The sequence below is a fragment of the Seriola aureovittata genome, chromosome 15, assembly GCF_021018895.1.
Source record: "Seriola aureovittata isolate HTS-2021-v1 ecotype China chromosome 15, ASM2101889v1, whole genome shotgun sequence".
Taxonomy (NCBI): domain Eukaryota; kingdom Metazoa; phylum Chordata; class Actinopteri; order Carangiformes; family Carangidae; genus Seriola; species Seriola aureovittata.
The window spans coordinates 9,135,001-9,156,504 of NC_079378.1; the positions used below are offsets into that span (position 1 = coordinate 9,135,001).

Here is a 21,504-nt window from a genome sequence, read left to right on the forward strand (position 1 = left end):
TCTCGACTAAATTGGTTCTGGAACTATTTCTAGCCAAAAATGTAACCTCTCTGTCAGACTTCGGTACCCGGGCCAGCCCCCAGAGCTCTGCACTGGATGGTTATTACATTAACTGCTTTTGTTTCACAGAGACGGAGCTGGCGCGACAGTGGAAGTTCAACCCCCTTTTGACCTCACTGCTACCCCTCAACCTGATTTAGTCATTACACAAACCTCGCCTGTTAAAAACCAGATGGGTTTTTTTTATCACTCAGTGTGTCTGCCCCTGTCTTCACTAAGAAAAGAAATTCAGTTTACAAGAGTTATGTGGTCAACTTACCTGTTTTTATCCTCTATCATCATTTAAATAATTGGTTTACCCGGAAAAAAAAACTTGCCATGCAGATAGTTTTGGTATACATTGCTTATATTTCTACCATGTAGAAAGTACAATGCATGTGAATGGAAGTTTGTATGTGGTGCTCACAAGTTTGACTAATTACATTCACTACATTCAGCAGTGGTGTGTCTTTCAAGAAAAACCTCCATTATGACCTTGGATAATCCATTGTGAGTTTTGTGGGTCAAGTGTGTTAATACAGTGAATGATGATAGAGATACACTCAATTTATAGTAGTAAACACTCAAAGTGTAGTGTTTACTATGGGGCTAAATACCATGCACATTGTGTGGTCTGCCAAAAGTTCAACAAAAGAGCAACTCGACACCTATTGCACCTTCACCTTTTCTCTACTCTCACCAATTGAAGCAATAGAGGGACTATAAAATAATAATGCTACAAAATAACTGGCATTTTAAAGCCCATATATGCAAGCAAGTCCTAGTGGCAATATCAAAAAAGCCAATGCATCTGATAGCAATGTATACTACTACACGCCCACCCCCAAATGAATGAAACCCTGAGTAATGAATGAAGTTTTATTCTACACATGATAGTATTTTAAAAAAGCAAATAAAAAATCAGAAGAGACATTTCAGACAGTTAAAAATAAAAGAGGAGAGCTAAAAAGACTCACTTTGTACTTTTACTGACCTGGTCCTTGTCTTTGTTTTCAAATAGGAGACCAGGATGGCCAGTTCACCAACTGGCTTCGTGAGGACACCCCTGGGACTTGCGCGGCCCCTCGCTGTGCGGCCATGACTGTCTACACCTCGGAGAGCGGCCGTGAGAGCAGCGACAACTTCCGGTGGATCGATGGCTCCTGCGCGGTGCCGTTGGATGGTTACGTTTGCCAGTACAACTACAAAGGAATGTGTCCACCACTGGAGGACGAGGGTAGAGGTCCAGCTGTTTACACCACCCCGTTTCACCTTGTCAGTGCCCTGCTGACCCATGTGCCCTATGGGTCTGTAGCTGCTGTACCATGTCCTGCAGACAGCTCGGACCCAGATGCTCCTGCTGAGCAGACTGTACTGTGCATGGAGAGAGACGACGAGACAGTGGGCTGGTCCAGGGATGCCCCCCTCTGCTCGTCCGGTTCAACTTCACAGAACCAGGACTGGTGCAGCGAGGACCATGGATGCGAGCAGTTCTGCCAGAACACGGACACAGACTACTACTGTTACTGCTCCGAGGGCTTTACGATAGATGAGGATGGGTACAGCTGCAAGCCTGACCCTCTCAGCCAAACTGACCCCCCTGAGTTATCCTCCGACTCCGCCGGTCCCACCGACCAGCCCCACATCAATCAGGTCTGTGTGGATATGGGGTGTGAGTACAACTGTGTGGAGACATCTCGGGGCATGCGCTGCACATGCCCCCCTGGCTACCAAATGGGCCCAGATGGCCGCAGATGTTCTGATGTAGATGAATGTAAACAGGAACCATGCCCGCAACTCTGTGTCAACATCCCAGGCACCTTCCACTGCACCTGCCACTCCGGGTACCAGCCAGATGATGAGGGCGAGTGCGTGGACATCGACGAGTGCCTCGATGAGGGCAGCTGTGAAGGCACTTGTGAAAACACCGTGGGGTCCTTCAAATGCCTGTGTAACCCTGGGTACGAGTCGGGCGCTGACGGAAAGTGTGTAGATGTAGATGAATGCGTGGGGGAGTCGCCCTGTGAGCAGCAGTGTCTGAATTATATGGGTGGGTACCAATGCTACTGTGACAATGGCTATGACCTGCAGTCAGATGGACTTAGCTGCCTGCCTTCGCCAGATGATGAAGAATACTCCACCCTGACCCCTGACCCCAGTGACTCCGCTCACATACCTGATGTGGACCCTAACCATGACATGCCCTGGTCCACCTCGTTCACCCCTGACCCGAACTTTGAAGCTGACACTAACTTTGACGTTGACTGGCTTACGGAAGCCCCTGAGGGACTCTCTCCTGACATGGCTCATGGGCGAGACAATTATCTGAACCAATGGGATGACCTGTCACCAAAGCAATATCAGACAGCCCCATCCCCAACTCAAAAATATAACACAGGCAACGAAATTGATAATGAGGCTAAGACAGGAGGTAGGGAAGTTAGTGGTGGGATGGAAGCTGAGACTGCAAACGGGTCAGCCACCGGGACTGGGGAGGGGGAGGGGTCTAAGATGGAGAGTACAGATGATGTCAGCGGCACAGCGGACGTAGAAGATGGCTCTGCTGAGGGCAAACGGAAACACGACAAGAGCTGGCTGCTGGTGGCCCTGCTGGTGCCGCTGTGTGTGTTCCTCGTAGTGATGCTGGCTCTGGGGATCGTCTACTGCACCAGCTGTGCTGTGGACAAGAGCCTGAGCTTCTCAGACTGCTATCGCTGGATACTCCCCACAACGCCTCCTGACCGGAGGGACGGCAAAGCCCAAGCATGAACCCTAAAATAAACAAACGTACACACACACACACACACACGCACACACACACACAGATGTGTTGAACGCCCAGATGTCTGTTAACATTTCTCTTGTGATGGAGGACTAGTCACTGAAACTACCATTTGGATGGAGTACAGCTGACTGGCTCTCATCAAGGAAAACTTAATACTTCCTGTTGCACACCCTTTGTAAATAATTCACTCTCTCATCATGTTTTTAAAATTCAATAAAACCAATAAACTGATGAAATGCTGTGTGGTTTGTTAGCCTATCTAAGTTATAAAAGGAAATAGTGCCTAACTAGGGCGATGAACAAATAGAAGTGTGTGTGGAAAGAATGCATGGCTATGATTTTATGGCTCCGTGTGTGTAAAAACAAATTAAAGACTTGATTTTCCTAAGCCAAATTTTCACTTTCAATAACAATAAAAAAAAAAAGGGGTGGAGTAGAAAGAGGAGGACAAATGCACTTCAATTTTGCATACTGTTGCACGCCAATTTTGATAGCTTTAGAATTTAGAGTCTAGTCTGTAGTGAGTCATTCTCCTTTCTGTCTAGTCTTCAGGACATACTATTAAAAATCACGACAGTAGTAAAACAAGGCACTGAGGTCACATTCATGTGGGAACTTTCAGAGAGAAAGGACATAGGGAAGAAATGCTGATGAGAGAAATCTGACAAACCTGACACTGTGAAACGGGCTTGTCTATAAGGTCCTAATCGACAGGCATTGAAAGAGTCTGTTCTGTAAATTAATGTACAGTAGGTAACCACATGCCACCTTTTATAGAGATCTGTCAGCTCAGGTTAACTAACATGAACCATATTTCAGAGAGAAACTGCAGCCAGGATCTCTGATGCTATTGTGTTTTTACAGGTGTTTCTATTATATTATTATACCCCATTTATGTCAGTGAGGGTTGGCTAATTAACAGATACCCTTCTCTATATAATGCATTACTGTTCAACAGCACAACAGACTAAAAATTGAATCACACTTGAATCAAAACTGGACATTATAACCTTCATAAAGTTTAACCTAGGTGTACTTAAACTGCCAACTGAGTGTGCTGTAGGGGTCGACTAACTCCAGAAGATGGCAGAAATGCAACACTATAAGGATGGCAGCTGCCATTAAACCTCAGAGAGGAAGAAGTGGAGGAAGTAGGGGGCGGAGACCGTTCAGACTAGAGGGGGATAAAAGTTAGCATTTGCTGTCCTACCACGTTCCTGGCAGAGTGAGCGTGATATGATTTATCTCTCTTATTTATGTTCACATCCGACGTACAGTGTGTTTCAAGGGTGGAAGATGTGGAGACGTGTCCGGTTGTGGAAAAGGTTACCGACGAGGATGGGATTCGAACCCACGCGTGCAGAGCACAATGGATTAGCAGTCCATCGCCTTAACCACTCGGCCACCTCGTCATGTGCCCGTCATTGGAGGAAACATAGGTAATTATACAAGTCTACCAGAGCATTTCCATTATACATCTTTTTGTGTCTTGTCTAGTGGAGTCTACAGCACCGATATTAGAGCTCATATATGTCACGTTTACTCTTGGTCAGATTCGTTGGGAAGCATATCGTACAGTACGGCAATGCTACTCGTTAAAATTTCTATCGACCACAAAATACAGGCTGTGATTGGTTGAGGGGCGGTTCTAACGTTGAATGAATACAGGAAGTGTACAGCGTGAGACTGCAATTTGACGTTTGCTGGAGCTGTTTGAAGAAAATACGGTAACAAGCTGCTGAGTTGATATACCTATTAAAATGCGTTGAATAGTAGCAAATCATTTACAGAAATAGGTCGCATAATATTTGCCGCCTAATGTTTTCCTTACAGAAGTTATGGCAGTGTGTTTAAATGCTCTAAGCACAAGGCATCGGCTTAGCATGCACGCTAGGAGCTAACGTTAACCCCGAGTTAGCTGTTTGCAGTAGCCTGAAGTCCAAACGTTTTTTTAGTATTTATTTATTTTGTGGTTTTAGTGTTGTCCTGCTGTTAGTTGATTGCTTATTTTAAAGGTGCACACAAACGTGTTACTTTCGGCATATAAATCCTTGTCTTTAACTTTTTTACTATTATTGGTTTTAGTGGAAAGTGAAAGAGAAAATTGGATTCTGTGATTTACTGTTAACTGGTTCTTCATAAATCTGTGCCACGGTCAGCTATCTGAATAGATCAAGGTTCAGGATCAGCAACTTTTATTTCTATTGGACAGATGTAATTTGAATAAGCTCTTAGTATATATGTTACCTTTGTATGCGTCCCAATCTTAACTCTAGCTGTTAACTTACCTCATTGTGCTGTAACAATATCCTAACAGTATCACTACTTCAGTCATTGCAGTTTCTTCCTCTGCTTCTTCAGAGATATCAAGTGTTTTATGAGATCCCAAAACACAATAAACAGCAGAATCCATCCAATGAATCAGTAATTTTGTTTTAACTAAAATTTGTAGGTTAGTGGATGGACACTAACATAATAGTCAATAATTTTGGCTATCAGTTTATAATGAGATGAAGATCTGGTCCTTCTCTGTGTTTTCAAGATTCTAGATTGAATATTTTTAGGGTTTGGGGCTGTTAGTTGTACAAAACAACTAGACTTCTGGTAAATGTTGATGGTTATTCTCTAGTTTTTATTGATTCAATGATCGTATCATATATTACTATTCTTTTATCCACCCATTTGCAGTATATCAATGAGAGTGTGCTAAATAACAGGAACACCTTTCTGCATAATGCACTACAGTTCAACAGCACCTCAAACAGCTGGACAGTTGAATCAAAACCTCTCTAAATCAGTTTCAACAAAAACTTAACATTATAATCTTCATCATTCAGTATCTGTTGCAGGGCTGTTGTATTAGACTGCATTAGGTTAAACTCAGTGCACCTAACTAACTAACAGCAACTACTGAATGTGCAAATCAGCTGCCATTTATATAATATTACAATCCTGATATGTGTATGTTTACACAGTACACTGGCTGCTTGACAGGTGTGCAAATACTTCCCAGGGCTCACTGTGTTAAAAAACCAAAAGCCAATGCAATTGGTTCTAACTTTCCTCTCTCCCTCCTATCTCATTTCTTTGCCCTCTACCTTTCATTCTCAGTTCCTTATCCTCAGTGCTGAACCTCAGACTAAAAATGGTGGACTCTCAGTACTACCTCCCAAATGACATTGGGGTCTCTGCACTTGACTGTGGTGAAGCCTTCCGTCTGCTTTCACCTCAGGAGAAGATGTATGCCCACTACCTGTCACGTGCCGCCTGGTATGTTACTAATCTCAGGATGTAGCAAGCTCAAAGCAACACTACTGAAATCAATAGAGGTCTTAAATATTGAAAGTAATATCTTGCCTGTATTAAAGAGTACAGACTTTAGACTTAGTTTATTAAGGAACTGAAACCCTGCTGACTAAAAAAAACATTGGCTGTCTTAGGTATGGCGGTCTGGCAGTGCTGCTGCAGACATCCCCCGAGTCTGCAGACATCTTTGTCTTGCTGCAGAGAATCTTCAGGAAGCAGACGCCTTCACAGCTGGCACAGGTCGCTACAGCAGCTGGACTCAGCTCTGAGGAGTACCAGGTATCGATCTCTTATGGCCTGTGGCTTTTTATTGCCGCCAAGTACAAACATATAAAGCTGTTCATTATGCCACACACTTGATGAAAATTATTTTTTATCATATTTATTTTTGTGTGTGAAATTCAGGCCTTCTTGGTGTATGCAGCAGGTCTGTATGCCAACATGGGAAACTACAAGTCTTTCGGTGACACCAAGTTTATCCCAAATCTGCCTAAGGTAAGAAGATCTGCTGTGTCTGGTGTCAACTTCTGTTGAATCGACACTTCTGTAACACATCAGCATTAAAAACATGTCGGTATAAGCTTCAGTGTACTGAATACACCGGCATGTGAGTATATTATAAGGTACTTGTGATCTGTAATGCTCCTTTACCACCGCTGCAATATATTTTTAAGCTCTCTGCATCTGTGGTATGTCCACACAGGACAAGCTGAAGGCTCTGGTGTGGGCCAGCCAAGCGTTTCAGGAGCAGTCTGCTGAGATGGAGGCTCTGTGGGACAGCTGCTCGTGTCTTCTCTACTCCCTGGAAGACAGACAAAAACAGCTGGGGCTGGGCGACAAGGTGGGAGTTCAGTGAATTCAAGTCAGCTTGGATGAAAGATCTATTGTGTTGTCAAGACTGGATAGATCTGGAAAATGAAATTCTTCATATTAAGCACTGGTTTGGTCTCTTTATCAGCTGTTTGAATCCAAAAGGTCTCATGATTTCTTCTTCCTCTCCGCTTCCCCTTTTCTCATTTTTGAGATGTTACTTGTGGTAGATACTGTATTTTTAAAAGTAGCAGATCCGATAGTCGACGGGCTAGCGTCTTTAGCCTCCCTGCCAACACCACTGATTTGCCTTTAAGGAAGCCACTGAACCCCAAACTTCCAGGTGACCCACCACTGTGACCCCTATGAGAAAACTCATGGCTCATGAAGTATTTTTGCTTCTCTTTTCTTTAGGGAATTACCACCTACTTCTCAGGAAACTGCTGTCTGGAGGATGCTGAGCTGGCTCAGAAGTTCCTTGACTCAAAAGTAAGCTGAATTCACACCTAAAATGAATATATTTCAGATTCCTCTCTTACGTCTTTCCCCCATTTTGATGGCTCAACCTGTCTTTCTCGTTTTCGTATTTCAATCTAATTAGGCTTGTCTTGTGGTTTGTCTCTAGAAACTGTCTGCCTACAACACCCGTCTGTTTAAGAAGGACAATGGAGGGAAAGCCTGCTATGAGGTGCGCCTGGCCTCAGCTGTGCAGAAAGGTCAGAACTGCAGTGAAGTAAATTAAGTTTTACTAGAGAATCGGAATAATATGTATAAACATTTACAACATTCACCAATCATGTTGCACTTGTGAATATTTGAATGTGAAAAATGTATCACAGATCATGACTTCACACGTTATGCTGAAGACATTGTAGCTTGTGACCTCAAGTGCATAATGATGAGAGCTCAGTTTATGTAACTTAAGTTGTTGATGATGCTTCACAGTCAATGATAAATTAAACTCTACGGCTTCACAGATTGTGCAGTGGATGGGGAGTGCGAGTCATGCTGCGGCAGCTTCAACTTTGAAGACAAAGAGTTCACTGTGAAGAGAGGAGACTATGCTCCTCTGATGGAGAAAGTCTGCCATAACCTCCAACAAGCACAGGTGCGACGGCGAGGAATCCGATGGGGTCATGCAGTCGATGTTTAGTCTATATTCACCCAGATGTTGAGCAGCATTACTGTAACAAAATCACTACAATATGAAGTTGATAGAGCCATATGAGTTTCTCAATTTTTGCTGTGGATTACAATAAACTACGATTATGTTTTTTTGGCGTTGATAAACTATCAGTAAGATTAATGGTAGGTGAGAATACAAAGATAGTTATACTGTATCTTTAGGAGTGTAGAAGCGAATGAATGAGTTGATAACATGAAACAAATCTTCCCGTCACCGTTCCACTTTTGAAATTCTTGTCCTGTTTCCAAATAATCAACACAGGCCTACGCTGCCAACGAGAACCAGAGAAAGATGATTGAAGAGTACAGGCGCAGCTTCAACCTTGGCTCAGTTGAAGCCCATAAAGAGGGATCACGCTATTGGATCAAAGACAAAGGACCAATTGTTGAGAGGTGAGCCCACAGTATACGTATATTAAACATTTGGGCTGTCCACAATGAAGGTTGTTCCATTATTCTGTATCTGCTTAATTCCAAATGTATTTTGGAAATCAAAACATTAAACTCACAACTTGTTGATTTCCTCACACTTAGTGTTGTCTGATTTAAGACAAAGAAAAGAAATCTGTCTTTTGTTACAGCACCTTTCACTTCCTCGTTGATCTTGGTTTAAATCCTTGATATTTCTTGATTGTTCACTCCCTTATCGAGTTCATTCTGGCCTTTGCACTGACTCTTAAATACTACTCCATTGTATTAATCACCAAACTCTTTCTTTTTCTGCTCTTACTTCCTCTTTACTCCTCCACTCCCTCCTCCCTCTCTCTCTCTCTCAGTTATATAGGTTTCATAGAGAGCTACAGAGACCCATTTGGCTCCAGAGGAGAGTTTGAAGGTAACTACCACTGTGATCAAGAATAGTGACACCCTGGGCCTCCTTAGGTTTTATTGGTGTAATACAGTGCTGGAGACTATTGGGAGAAATTAACATTATGACTGAGCTACTAAAACTGTAACTCTACTAGATATACAGTGACTGTGTAGAGTATTCAGACCCCTTCACTTTTTGCATATTTTGGCAATTTTATCCATTTAAAATTAAATTTACAACACAATCTGCACTCAATAACCCATAGGGACAAAGTGAAAGCACATTTTTAGATTTATTTGCAAATTAAGTAGAAATCAAAAGCTAAGATCTCTCATTTATAAAAGTATTCAGAACCTTTAAGTCAGTATTTTGTTGAAGTCCCTTTGGCAGCAATTACAGCTTTGAGTCTCTACAAGCTTTGCACACATGGATTTGGGCAGTTTATCCCATTCTTCCTGGCAAAATCTCGCAAGCTCTGTCTGATTGGATGTGATTGTTGTGCTGAAAGGTGAACTGTCGCCCCAGTCTAAGGTTGCGTGCAGCTTTTTTTCAAGGACCTCTCTGTATTTGGCTGCATTCATTCTTCCCTAATTCTGACCAGTCTCCCTGTAGCTGAGAAGCAGCCCCCCCCCCCCCCCCGAACCCCACATAGCATGACACTGCCACCACCATGCTTCACCGTAGGGGTGGTATTAGCCAGGTGTTGAGCAGGGCCTGATGTTTGCCAGACAGAATCTTTGGAGTTCTTCCAAAAGAGTTGGAGCTGTATCTCATGAGACCAGAGAATCTCATGCTTTGAGTCCTTTAAATGCTGTTTGGCAAGCTCCAAGCGGGCTGTCATATGCTTTTTATTCAAAGCGGCTCCACCATTAAAGGAAGTGCAAGAAAGACTGAACTCAACAACAAAACAAATACACTTATCTGGCTCTGTGAATCATAGCAAAGCTAATGTTACCCACCTGTCAGTACTCGGGATGACCCTAAATTACACTGTTTTGGTACTCGGCCATTAATACAGGCTAAAGTCCACGGTCAACATGCTGTTGTTAATGTAACTTTACTTACCTTCAAAGAAGACAGCTCATGAAAAAGGGAAAGAAAGGTGGTGTATGTGTATATAATTTAATTTTCAGGACAGTTCATATGACTCATCTGTTATTTGTCAAATGGACAAGACAGTTTTTCTTTGAGATTAGTCATTGTTTTAGTGGTTTTTATTTTTGGTATCAAATCACTATTTAACTCTGGTCTTGTTGTGTCGCCTCTAGGTTTTGTTGCGGTGGTGAACAAGGCGATGAGCGAGCGCTTTGCCAAGCTGGTGAGCTCGGCAGAAGTCCTGCTTCCTCAGCTGCCTTGGCCCAGGGAGTTTGAGAAGGACACTTTCCTTAAACCCGACTTCACCTCACTGGATGTTCTCACCTTTGCTGGGAGTGGAATACCAGCTGGCATCAATATCCCCAACTGTACGTACAGCGAGATGTCTGTCACTGTTGAATAGCATCAAGTTTACACTCTTTCACTTGGTTTTAAGTTTTGATTTTTTTTGTGCATTTTTAAAGCACAATTCGCACTGAATTTCAGCATTACACTTGAAAAACAGTGTTTGTGTGTTTTTGTGTCTAGATGATGACATCAGACAGTCGGAGGGTTTTAAAAACGTGTCACTAGGCAACGTGCTGGCTGTAGCCTATGCTACACAAAAAGAAAAACTCACCTTCTTGGAGGAGGATGACAAGGTATACACACACAGCTTCCCAATTTTCTTACGCACCAGCTCTTGTCTGTCTCACACACTCTCATAATTTTACATTCTCTTGTGTGTTTGTGTGTTTTTGCTCTAGGATTTGTTCATCAAGTGGAAGGGCCCATCGTTTGAGGTGCAGGTTGGACTTCATGAGCTGTTGGGCCATGGAAGCGGAAAGCTGTTTGTCCAGGTCAGTCAAACATATTGTATTAATATATTGTAATATATCACACAACTTTCATTATATAGGAATATTATAATTATAAGTGATTGTGTAGTATGTTATTCCTGCCTATGTGTTATGGTGCAGTTAATCTGATATGATCTGTTGCCCTTATCTTCCTATGTTATGTTGAGGAAAGAAATGAAGGATTTAGATTTTATTGATTTCTAAATCCTGATTTCTAAAAAAATGTTTAATTTACTGATGCTGGATTGAAAAATCACCAGTGAAGAAATAATTTCATTGTTGTCGTTTTTATTTACTCTGTGTGTCCTCTGTCTCTTTCTACAGGACGACAAGGGCAAGTTCAACTTTGACCAGAGCAAGGTGATCAACCCAGAGACCGGAGAGAAGGTGAGTGTGTTTGTGTGTGTGTGTATACATACCTGCTTCCTGCCAGGATCAAAACTAATGCTAACTTTTAATTCTGCATCCAGCTGGTGAACAAGACATACCGGTGACTGAAGGTGTGAATGTGTCTTTCAGGTCTCCAGTTGGTATCGGGGCAGCGAGACATGGGACAGTAAATTCTCCACGATTGCCTCCTCCTATGAAGAATGCCGCGCCGAGTGTGTCGGACTCTATCTGTGTCTCAACAAACCAGTGCTCAGGTATATCTTGTATTGCTTGTTATTGATATGTGAATCTCATATAGATGTAAATGAATTAAGGCTTTCAGCTCTGTGGTTTGGTGGCTGGGTGGGGATTGACTTTTGTGAGGCTTGGTTTCAAGAGTTTGAAGTAGGCAGAAACAGCAACTGTACTGATGCCGACATCAGCTGCTGAAGAGCACATGCCTCATTTCTCACTCCCAGTTTCAGAATGAGGACAAAGGGGATTTTTTTTCTTTCTTTTTTTTTGTTTAATCCCAGGCGTCATCAACCCATTTATGTTTGAGCTTTTGCCAGCAGACAGAGCTGTTGATGCTCATGCTCTTTTTGCACAGTGACATTCAATTACTCTTGTCTGATCTATGTTAATGCTGTCAGTAATATCTAGGTTGGTAAACCTGAGTGTTATTTATGATGGTAGATTTGACTGGAATGCCTCAAAATGAACAAAGTGTTGCTGTAATTTGCTATTGGATGTAATTTTTGAATGCAAGACAACTCAATAGGAAAAATTAAAATTGTATAGATATAGACTAGAGAAGTATGCAGTTTTTAATACACATTTTACATATGAAAGACTTACTTCTTACAAATAAAAAGGAATACTTAACAATACAGGGCTAGAATTTGTTCCCAAAAGATTGTTCTAGCCCCCAAATCCTCTTCATCAATGATTGACAAACAATTTAACCGAAGAAGCCAAAGAATAAATGTATATTCAGTTTCTTTGGGAGCCCTAAGCAGTCTATTAGTTTGCCTTTGCCTCAGGCCAGCTCTAAAAAGGGGATGATGTTATTTTTCCATGTGTCACACACAGTCTCATCCTTTCATCCTTTTACTGTGTGTGTGTGTGTGTGTGTGTGTGTGTGTGTGTGTGTGTGTGTGTGTGTGAGATAGTATTTTTGGCCATGAAGACCAGGATGCAGAGGATGTGGTGTACATCAACTGGCTCAGTATGGTCAGAGCTGGACTGTTGGGCCTGGAGTTCTACACACCTGAGAGCAAAAGCTGGAGACAGGTAAGCTGTCTGCTCACGTGCTTCTCTCCATCATACGTTGTCTTTCCTCTCTTATCTGTAGTTATGTAGGGCCTGCAGTTATCGAACTTATGACAATTACATTTAAAGCACTTTTAAGTATGAAAAGGTTCTTGGCTGAGTGTGAGCAATAAGACACATTTATATTAAGTGACTTCCTCCAACTCTCAAGTGATCACACAATCGAATGTCTGATTGTCTACTCCTTCTCTGAGGGTACATCAGATATGTACATTCTTCAAAAAATACTGTTATTCTGCAAAAATAATGTTATTCTGCAAGAATATATATAATCTTTATTCTTCTTCTTTTCTTTAAATCTTCAGGAATAATTAACACAGGAATATAACGGCGAACTATATAAGGAAATCTATATTTATCAAGTATAAATATGTATGGAATAAAGTATGAGGGTTATTCTTGTTGTTTGCACCATTGTTAAATGTGAAATAAAACTGATGCAACATCATATCAAATGTTCAAATGCAAATATTGGACTAAAACTACTCTATTTTTATTTATACTGCTTCAGCTAATGTATTATTTTTACTACACTTAATGAGTTTAAGAAAGTTCTGGATATCTCTCTAAATTTAAGAGCATTTTTAACTCAAGACATTGGATAAATGGTTTTTATTCTGTTTTTTTTTAGTTTTATTTAACATGTAAGTCCAAGATTTAACTTTCAGCAGCTTGTTAAATATGGACCCTGTTTTGCAGTGTGTAATGATGAATCACAAGTTTCATTTATATAGAACTTCAGAGATACATAGTGTTGGATGAACAGTGTTTACAAGACGAATCAACATACAGACCATTAACCATCTGTTTCTGACAACCTGACTAGCTCAGTCCGATGTATCTGTTTGTTTTATAATTCAGCTTATAGTAAGTATGTCTCAGTGTTAACATGAGTGTCAGGAGGTGTATACAGTGTATGTCATGCGTATGTGTGTGTGTGTGTGTGTTTTGTCTGTCTCAGGCTCACATGCAGGCTCGTTTCGTGATCCTGCGCGTTCTGCTGGAGGCCGGGGAGGGCCTGGTGGGCCTGGAGGAAGTCACTGGACAGGACGGCAAGCCCGACGCTCGCATCACACTGGACCGAAGCAAGATCCACACTGTGGGCAAGAACGCCATCCACAGGTTCCTTTGTAAACTGCAGGTATGTGTCTACTTGTCCAATTGCACAGACGGCAGAAAAAGAAACGTGTTTGCCTTAAAAAAAAAACAAATATGATTCAATAGTCCACTAGTGTTACTCTTCCAACTCTTTTAAAAATATTAATGGCAATAGCTGATGTTGAGAGTGAAATCTGTGTTTCTAATGGACTAGTCCTCGTAGATCAACAGAACTGGATCAGAACCTATCACTTTGAAAATCTAATCCACCTCTCGAGTGACATTATGAATCAAGTGATGTGAATATTATTGTTAATCATCTCTCTGTATGACAACCCTGTTGATTATTCTGTAGGTCTTTAAGTCGACAGCAGATGTGGAAGGAGGCAGGGCTCTCTACGACGGCTACTCCACCGTCAGCGACAGCGGCGCTCACAACTTCTTGCGTCTCCGGGAGACGGTGCTGCTGAGGAAGGAAGCTCGAAAGATGTTTGTCCAGGCCAACACCAGAGTCAGTGGTACGTACCTTTATCTGTTGTTATGGAGGTTTACTCATGTTCATTAACACGGATTCACACGTACAAACGCATGTACTCATATCTGTATTTATTCTGCCATTGAATTTGACTGCACCTGCGATATTGCTGTGGTTTTCACTAATTCACTGGGAATTCATTTGCCCAGCTGATTCTATTTTGTGAAAAATATGTCTGACAATTTTCAAGCATAGGCCTCCAGGAGAGACTGAAAATGTTGTACCTTTTATCTCGACATTTAAATGATTATTACATCTCTCTTTGCCTTGACCGCCGACTTTATACCCACCTCACATTTCCGTCTAGATGTTACAGACTAATGTACTGTCTTCAGAGATCGAGAAGTTGTTCTTCTAGTATTTTTTTTATCACAATGTTCAGTACTTTATCACACTACCAGACTACAAACTGTAGCATCGCTCTGACACACTCTTTACAGTTTGTGATGGCAGTTTAATACCTTCATGAGAAATGTGACATCACGTCTTTTTTTCGAGGTCAGGTTCAATGCAAATTTGCTGAACAGAAAAGTAATGTGACCATATCTTTAGAGTGTGACCTTTGGGAATTGCTTTAACCACTTTTTCCTTTTAAATATGGTCTGACTAAAATAAAACATATAAACTGCCTCTTTTCCAGCATAACACGCCCCCCTGTCCTCTAAAACTTTTATTTGAAAGACTACAGGAATAAATTCTCATAAATTGGTGCTCCAAGAACAAATGGTTTCAGTTCACTCGACTGTAATCTCTTAAATACGTTTATATTATCACTATCTCATCAATACTTTATAACTAGCTATGTTTACTGATAGCATTAAAGATTGTTCAAAACGTTGCAGCGACAGGTTGAGGTTGTACATATGCAGAAGCAGTTGTAGCCTCTTGAGTTAAGTGTTCAGTATGTGTCTAACTCTGTGTGTGGTTTCCAGGGGACAGTGTAGAGCTGGTGGAATATGAAGGCAGCGCGGCAGGTTTGATCTGCTCCTTCACTGAGCGCTTCCAAGATGACGCAGAGAAGGTGGAGGCCAACCTGCTGGAGCTGAGCAAAAGAGACACCCAGTGCTGGTGTTGATGGACATGTGCTCCACAGGCTTCAAAAATACCAGCTGAAATCAGACCTTTTTTTTTTTTTTTTTTTTTTCTTTTTTAGCCATATGTGATAGCAAAGTGATACTTAATGGATGTTAAACCACAAAACTGCAAAGTGATTCCAATCCTTTTAGAGGACAAGAGACTAAATTAATGTTTCATACTTCAAATAAAGCCATAGGACAAGAACACATCTGCCAAAGACATCAGCCACAGTTTTTCCAGCCACGACTCGGAATCTTAAAGCATCAGGTCTGTCTTTGATAACTGGATCAAATACAAATAAATAAGCTCATTAGTCTGACACCATCACTCTTTTAAATGCATTTAGGAAACATATTTTTCTAACGAGAAGTATTGAAAACTGTCCATTAATCCAATGCTGGCAGACGGTTAAAATGCTTCTTGGGTATAAAGGCCTGTCAACTTACTGCAGGTAGTTTTCACTTTTTAATCACAGCAAGGTCAAAAATTGGCTTCACGGATCTTCGTGTCTTTTGTCTGTACTCGAACTTTTGGCTTAAAAAAATATTCCATCTTTACAGCTTGTCCAACACATTAAATGTTTGTCCATTCTTGGTGTTGATGATTATTTGAAAGCTTAAGACAGCATAATGTTAACTGCAAGGCACAATAATAGGTTATGCTAATTTTTGCCAGTTTTGGTTGAAGAAGTAATAGATGACTGAATTAAAATATTGCTGTGTCTGGAAGCCCTAAAAAAAAAAAAAAAAAAAAAAAACTCAACTGTGGTGTTGAATCTGCACAAATAAAATTTGTTTAATAAGATCATAGTTGTATTTTTTCTACCAGAGAATAGAACAGTTGTTGTCTTGTTTCGTTTTAATGAAATTCACTCACAACCTGAGATTGACTTTCAGTATATTTTAAGAAGATAACAAATAGCCCTGAAGATTCAGCTTGGACCTATTTTAAAATGACACATTTAGTTGAAGGATGAAGGCGACTGAAGTTTTGTCTTTGTACTGAAAAACATTTAATACAAAGTATTTTTATCTTCTCTAAAAATGTCTTTGTACGCTGCTGCACTGGGAAGCTGTCAACATTATCTACTCTAATTCTACATAGTGCTTCATGATATCATGTAATGCAATTCATATTTTTGTTTGCTAGAGGCTTGTACCATTACTCTGGTTGTGGGGTGAGTGAGATAGAGTCTCTGCTGCCCCCTCATGACTGCTAAAGGAACTGCAGCTGTCTGTCATTAAGAGAAGCAGCATTCATCCGTAAAACCAGACCCTCCTCCTTCCCATTTTCATGCAGCTCCTCATCAGTGTCACCGTCTTCATCCTTATTTTCATCTGCACCTGCTGCCTCTCCCTCAGCGTCTCTGTCTGATCTTTGCTTATCTGGTCTTGAAGGGGTAGCAGGTGTGTGATAAGCCTCCTCTGCCAGCTGAGAGATGGGTGAAGAGATGAAGGGAGAAAGTGAGAAGTGGACCTTTGGAGAAGGAGATGGGGACTGATAAGGTGAAAGAGACGGTGAAGCGCTGGGTGAGTCATGCGGAGAGAGAGAAAAGGGGACCTTGGGAGAAAGAGATGGGGATTGATAAGGGGAGAGAGAGGGAGAAATGCCAGGAGAGCTGTGAGGAGAGAGGGATGGAGATACTTTAGGGAAAAGTGGAGGCGCCATGGGAGAAACAGCTGGGGAGAGGTAAGGAGAGAGTGACGGATATTGGGAGAAACTGATCATTGGAGAGGGCTGCATGTAGTCGGAGTCATCTGGGAGATTCTCCATTACTGCTGGCATCTGAGCTGTAGCCTCCTGAGTTTGGCCAGGTTCTATCTGTGTTTGGCCCTGATCCTGCATCTCAGGCTGGAAGTGAGGAGCAGCTGATGGAGGCTGCATTTGGGCCTCGCTGGGAGTGTCTTGTGTCTGTGACAGAGGTTGGGTGTCCGGAGCTGTGGGATCACTCTGAGTGGCTTGACTTGGGTTCTCACCATGTAAAAGGCCTGGGCCTTTACTGGGTTGGGCGGCTCTTTGTCCCTGTTTCTGGACTTTGCATCTCCTCTTAGTTTTAGGCATTAGAGGCGGTGGAGGTGGCGGAGCAAGAGGAGGTGACAGTAGTGTCGATGACTCTGTGGAAACCCGAACCTTGAGGCTGCGTTTGAACATGCGCCGTCTGGACAAAGCGTTCTGAGACTGCAGGAAAAGAGGGTTGATGAAACACAGCGCGCCCAGGCCGGAGCCACAGTCCAACTCTCTGGGGGTGCGCGTCGCGATGGGACAAAACTCGTGGAACAGAGTGGGGTTGGGATGTGATTGTTTGGTTGTAGTGTCTGATTCAAGCACCATTTTGATCTGATGGTCTGAGTCGGGCTGGGGAGCTGATTCAGAGCTTTTCTGTGGTGGAGCAGTGGGCGGGGCCGGGGTTACAGTGTCTGGTTTCTCCTCATTCTCCTTCTGGGGCTTAGGTGCCTCCCGTGGCCCACGGACATTTAGGTGGGAACTCCAAAATTCTAGAAAACAATATAGATATTTTTTCATTTTAGTGACACTGTGATTTTCACTTAATAGGTTATTTCTTATATAGTGTCTTGACCTGAAAAGGACATAACTTACTGGGTAAATCTTTTTAAAATTTAATGTGTTGTTTTCTGTTTGATATTTCATTTGAAAAAGTAATAAAAAAAAGGTTGTTTTTTTTGGCATACAGTATGCACTGTCGATTATATTACAATCACTAAAATAACATCACTAAAACTTAATTTCAACAAGCTTCCCTGTCTACTCATGTGCTTATGTTTGTTACCCAGCAGCTGGGTGGTAATTACTGTATGTGAAGTGTGTGTAAGCCTTGTGTAAATACACCCTTGAAGGCTCAGGTTCTCCAGGTTGTGATTACAAAATCAGGTGTGAGGAAACAAGGAAGTGCATACACTAACCTATTCCCATATGTGAGATGGACTCGAGCTCCTTGTGGGATGTTGCCTTTGCAATGGCTTCAGGAAGCTCCAGAGGGAAAGGTAACACATCTCTGACACACACAGACAACACATGATAAAAACACTAACATCTGTTCTTGCAGATCAATATATATTTACAATAAATGCAGAGAGAGATGTAAAAAATGTGATTATAAACCAAAAGATGTGGGGAAAAAAAGGTAGAGAAAGAAAACTGAAAGAGATTATGGAAAAAGAGATCACAAAGGAGGCACAAATGAGAATGAGGAGGATTAAATTTTACCTGCTGACACAATAGAAGGAAATTAGTCTTGGGAGATCTGGAAAGCTGATGGCTGAAGTCTCCAGAGTCAGAGCTGGGGATGAGAACAATTCAAAGGTGCAGGGATTTGTGGAGAGGGAGATGGGTAGTTAGTAATTAAATTTGACTTTGAACAGGGACACAGTGGCTGTTTCATTCCCTGTGATCTGCAAGCTAGTTGTACGTGTCATATGTAGCATTGCACCAGTAGTTTGCATGTTTTATTCTAGTATAACTACACACTGGGTATATTTCTACAAACCATTTTATATAGCTTACAATTACTTTTTTTAATTGATTTCCTGAATTCCAGACACCCATTGGTTTCTATTCAATTCCAGTCATTTTAGAATGTATATAAAGTTTCAGACATGCTATTGTATATATGCAAGTAAGCTACTGTAAAGTGTACGTGAATAAGGTTCACTAGACTGAAATAATTCCAGTACAACAAAACATAAAAGCTCTGATGACCTCTTTGTTTTGCTGGGATAACTAAATGAAAACAGTCTCCTGTTTCATGCATTTTCAATAAGTATATATAGTATATGATACCAATTAAACAAGCCTGGCAGAATGTACCATTTTAACCATATAATGCACACCAGTCTTTATGTTTTAACATGTGCATTTCTGTTCCAAAGAGGGCAGATTTCATCTTGAGAGTTTGGGGTGAGACACAGAATTCACACATAGTATTAAAACTCATGAGGGTTCAGGAGTGTTAGGCTCTTACTGCAGTGTTCCTCCCTGATGCCAAACTGCTGAACGAAGGACGGCACGCTGTCATCTGCCAAACGGACACACAGCACATTCCTCTGGGATGTGCGAGACTTTCGCACCAGGAATGTCTGCAGGACAACACAACTGATGACTGAGTGCAAGTGAGTGTGTGTAGGTAGGACATGGAGAGCGAGAAGGTAAGAGAGATAAACACGGTGCGTACACATTCTGCTAGTGATTTTCTTAAATGTGTACTGAATGTGTGTATCTAACCCCAGGAGGTTCTCTCTGGAGTATGTGCAGCGCAGTGGCGGGGTTGATCGATATCTGAAGCCACACAGGAACTGTGAGCAGGAGGCGGTCCAGTACGCTGATGCTTCTCAGAGAGCCTCGTCCCCTTTGATGCCCCAAGGACTTGCGCACTGATGGCTTGGCAGGCTCCGGGAAGTCATACAGAGGTTCTTCTTGCTGTGCCATCTACACACACATGCCCAACAAAAATACACACATTGTTGTTAATTGTCCCGCAACTGATCATGCACCCCCTATGCTAAAGCTGGCTATTATACAAACAGATGAAAAATTAAAGGAAAAACCAACATAAAGTGTCATAGTAAGGTGTTGGAGCACCACGTGCTGTTGGAACAGCTTCAATGCTCCTTGGTATCTGGTATCATTTTCTGACTGATCAAACCATTCAATGAATCATTTGACCATATCCCTTTTTTTTTCCACATCTCTTTAGACCAGTGCACAACTGAACTCTCAAAAGTGGTTTAATCTTTGTAATGAGGGGTTTATGCACTGCCACCCTACTATAATATCCCTTCAATGTAATTGTCGATGCAGTCTGATCACATCCTGTATTGACATGTTTTTCCTTACATAACACACTAATGCACGAGCATTAAACACGCGCAGTCAACCACAAAATTTCCAGCCCTATTTACTGATGTTTTTCCTACAGATGTAAATGCTGATGTCACTGTTACTATTGAAGCACAAACCACTTGAGCAGTCTTTGTGACTGAAGCTCTTTTCCCTTCCATCTTGGTACAAAATCAGAATCAACTGGGTCTGCTCAGGATTGTTATACAGGCCACAGAGCATGATTGGATGTAAGCTGCTTAACTGTAACATGCAGTGCAACTATGTGGAAGCATCTGCATCTGTTATGTTTCTCCACTCATTTATTCAGGTTTTTCTTTAATATGTCATTCGTCTGTATATCTGAGTGGTCACATTCAGAACAGGAAGATGGGTAGGATTACTGCAGGCACACACAGACACACACCTGTGTTATAAATCTGCCTGGATTGGGACAGCAAGTCCAGACTTGGTATAGTGCAGTAGCCTAAACATATCTTAGAGGCTACAGGAAACAAACTTAAAATATAACCACACAGACAGCACACACAAACGCCACAAAATGAATTAAAGTAACATTAAATATTAAAAACAATAAATGCAACCGGCATTGTTAGATTGATTTAAGGGTATTGTTATGAATATGCCTTCCACCCTATCAAAGCTGCCTTCTCACTGCAGTCTACATGTCAACATCTGTCTGGATCCGCAGCGTGCATTCCTGTAAAACTTTCCTTGTACATTTCCTCTTCAAACTATGTTACACAGCGTCTTCCTGCTGTGAAATCACACAACTTGTCAGATCAAATCGTGTGTACTATACGATTCTCACTTTATCATTACCAAGCTCGTTGTTTACCTCTTTGCCCTGGCTCTTCTTTTAATATCCTCCGGCTCCACTTTTTGATGACTGCCTGCTCCTTATTCTTCCATGATCCAAGTCTACTACGATGAAAAGTGAACTTCTCTTTCCATGCGGCCTGTCATAACGTGTGGTCCCAGGTCTAGACTGGAGACGTCTCCCCTCTGAGGCTCCTCCTCCCCTCCCACCTAATCTTACCTGGAAACATATATGTCACAGTACTTTAAGTTATGGACTAGAGCTAAACTAGATTCAACTTTAAACTAAATAGACCGGCAGTAAGTTTAACGGAAGAGCACTATTGTTATTATGGGTTATAATACTATGGGTACACAGTGTTGCTGCAGTGGCATATTTAGCCATAATATTAGCAAACTAACCAAACACGATCTTTGTGAAACTGTGAATCTCTTAGTTAAATAGCCATATACCCAATCCAAAACATAATAATAACAAAACATATATGTGTATGCAATGAGAGGCATACATTTTGTGATTTTGTGAGCCTGTGAGCCTGTGTCAAGAATC

At 41.7% G+C, this 21,504-nt stretch overlaps 3 protein-coding genes and 1 non-coding gene across 5 annotated transcripts in view; 2 read left to right on the forward strand and 2 right to left on the reverse strand.

Moving 5' to 3' along the window:
- Positions 1-3,060, forward strand: part of LOC130183033 (endosialin-like) — a 4,406-nt gene extending 1,346 nt beyond the window's left edge. The window contains exon 2 of the mRNA XM_056398342.1: positions 1,061-3,060. Coding sequence (XP_056254317.1) covers positions 1,061-2,808 — 1,748 coding nt within the window. The 3' untranslated portion in view covers positions 2,809-3,060. The remainder of the gene's footprint in view (positions 1-1,060) is intronic.
- Positions 3,061-4,006: 946 nt separating this feature from the next.
- dpp3 (dipeptidyl-peptidase 3) lies at positions 4,007-16,085 on the forward strand. Of its 2 annotated transcripts, none has more exons than XM_056397706.1 (19): positions 4,007-4,263; positions 5,936-6,094; positions 6,265-6,409; positions 6,536-6,625; positions 6,834-6,971; positions 7,355-7,429; positions 7,566-7,656; positions 7,918-8,048; positions 8,388-8,518; positions 8,902-8,960; positions 10,205-10,399; positions 10,560-10,672; positions 10,778-10,870; positions 11,195-11,257; positions 11,390-11,514; positions 12,412-12,532; positions 13,533-13,712; positions 14,025-14,187; positions 15,137-16,085. In XM_056397706.1, the coding sequence occupies exons 1-19, from the start codon at positions 4,061-4,063 to the stop codon at positions 15,277-15,279; spliced, it is 2,418 nt and encodes an 805-aa protein (XP_056253681.1). In that variant the 5' UTR covers positions 4,007-4,060; the 3' UTR covers positions 15,280-16,085. The 2 variants fall into 2 exon arrangements, with proteins under 2 accessions (XP_056253681.1, XP_056253682.1); XM_056397707.1 differs by lacking the exon at positions 4,007-4,263 and adding an exon at positions 4,410-4,551.
- On the reverse strand, positions 4,155-4,236 carry trnas-gcu (transfer RNA serine (anticodon GCU)). Its single transcript has one exon. It is a non-coding gene; the product is annotated as a tRNA-Ser (tRNA).
- LOC130182645 (ras and Rab interactor 1-like) lies at positions 16,052-21,147 on the reverse strand. The gene is made up of 6 exons (XM_056397708.1): positions 20,974-21,147; positions 19,521-19,724; positions 19,261-19,375; positions 18,507-18,579; positions 18,203-18,294; positions 16,052-17,776 (listed from the first exon to the last, which is right to left on the reverse strand). The coding sequence occupies exons 2-6, from the start codon at positions 19,722-19,724 to the stop codon at positions 16,497-16,499; spliced, it is 1,764 nt and encodes a 587-aa protein (XP_056253683.1). The 5' UTR covers positions 20,974-21,147; the 3' UTR covers positions 16,052-16,496.
- Between the last annotated feature and the right edge of the window lie 357 nt (positions 21,148-21,504).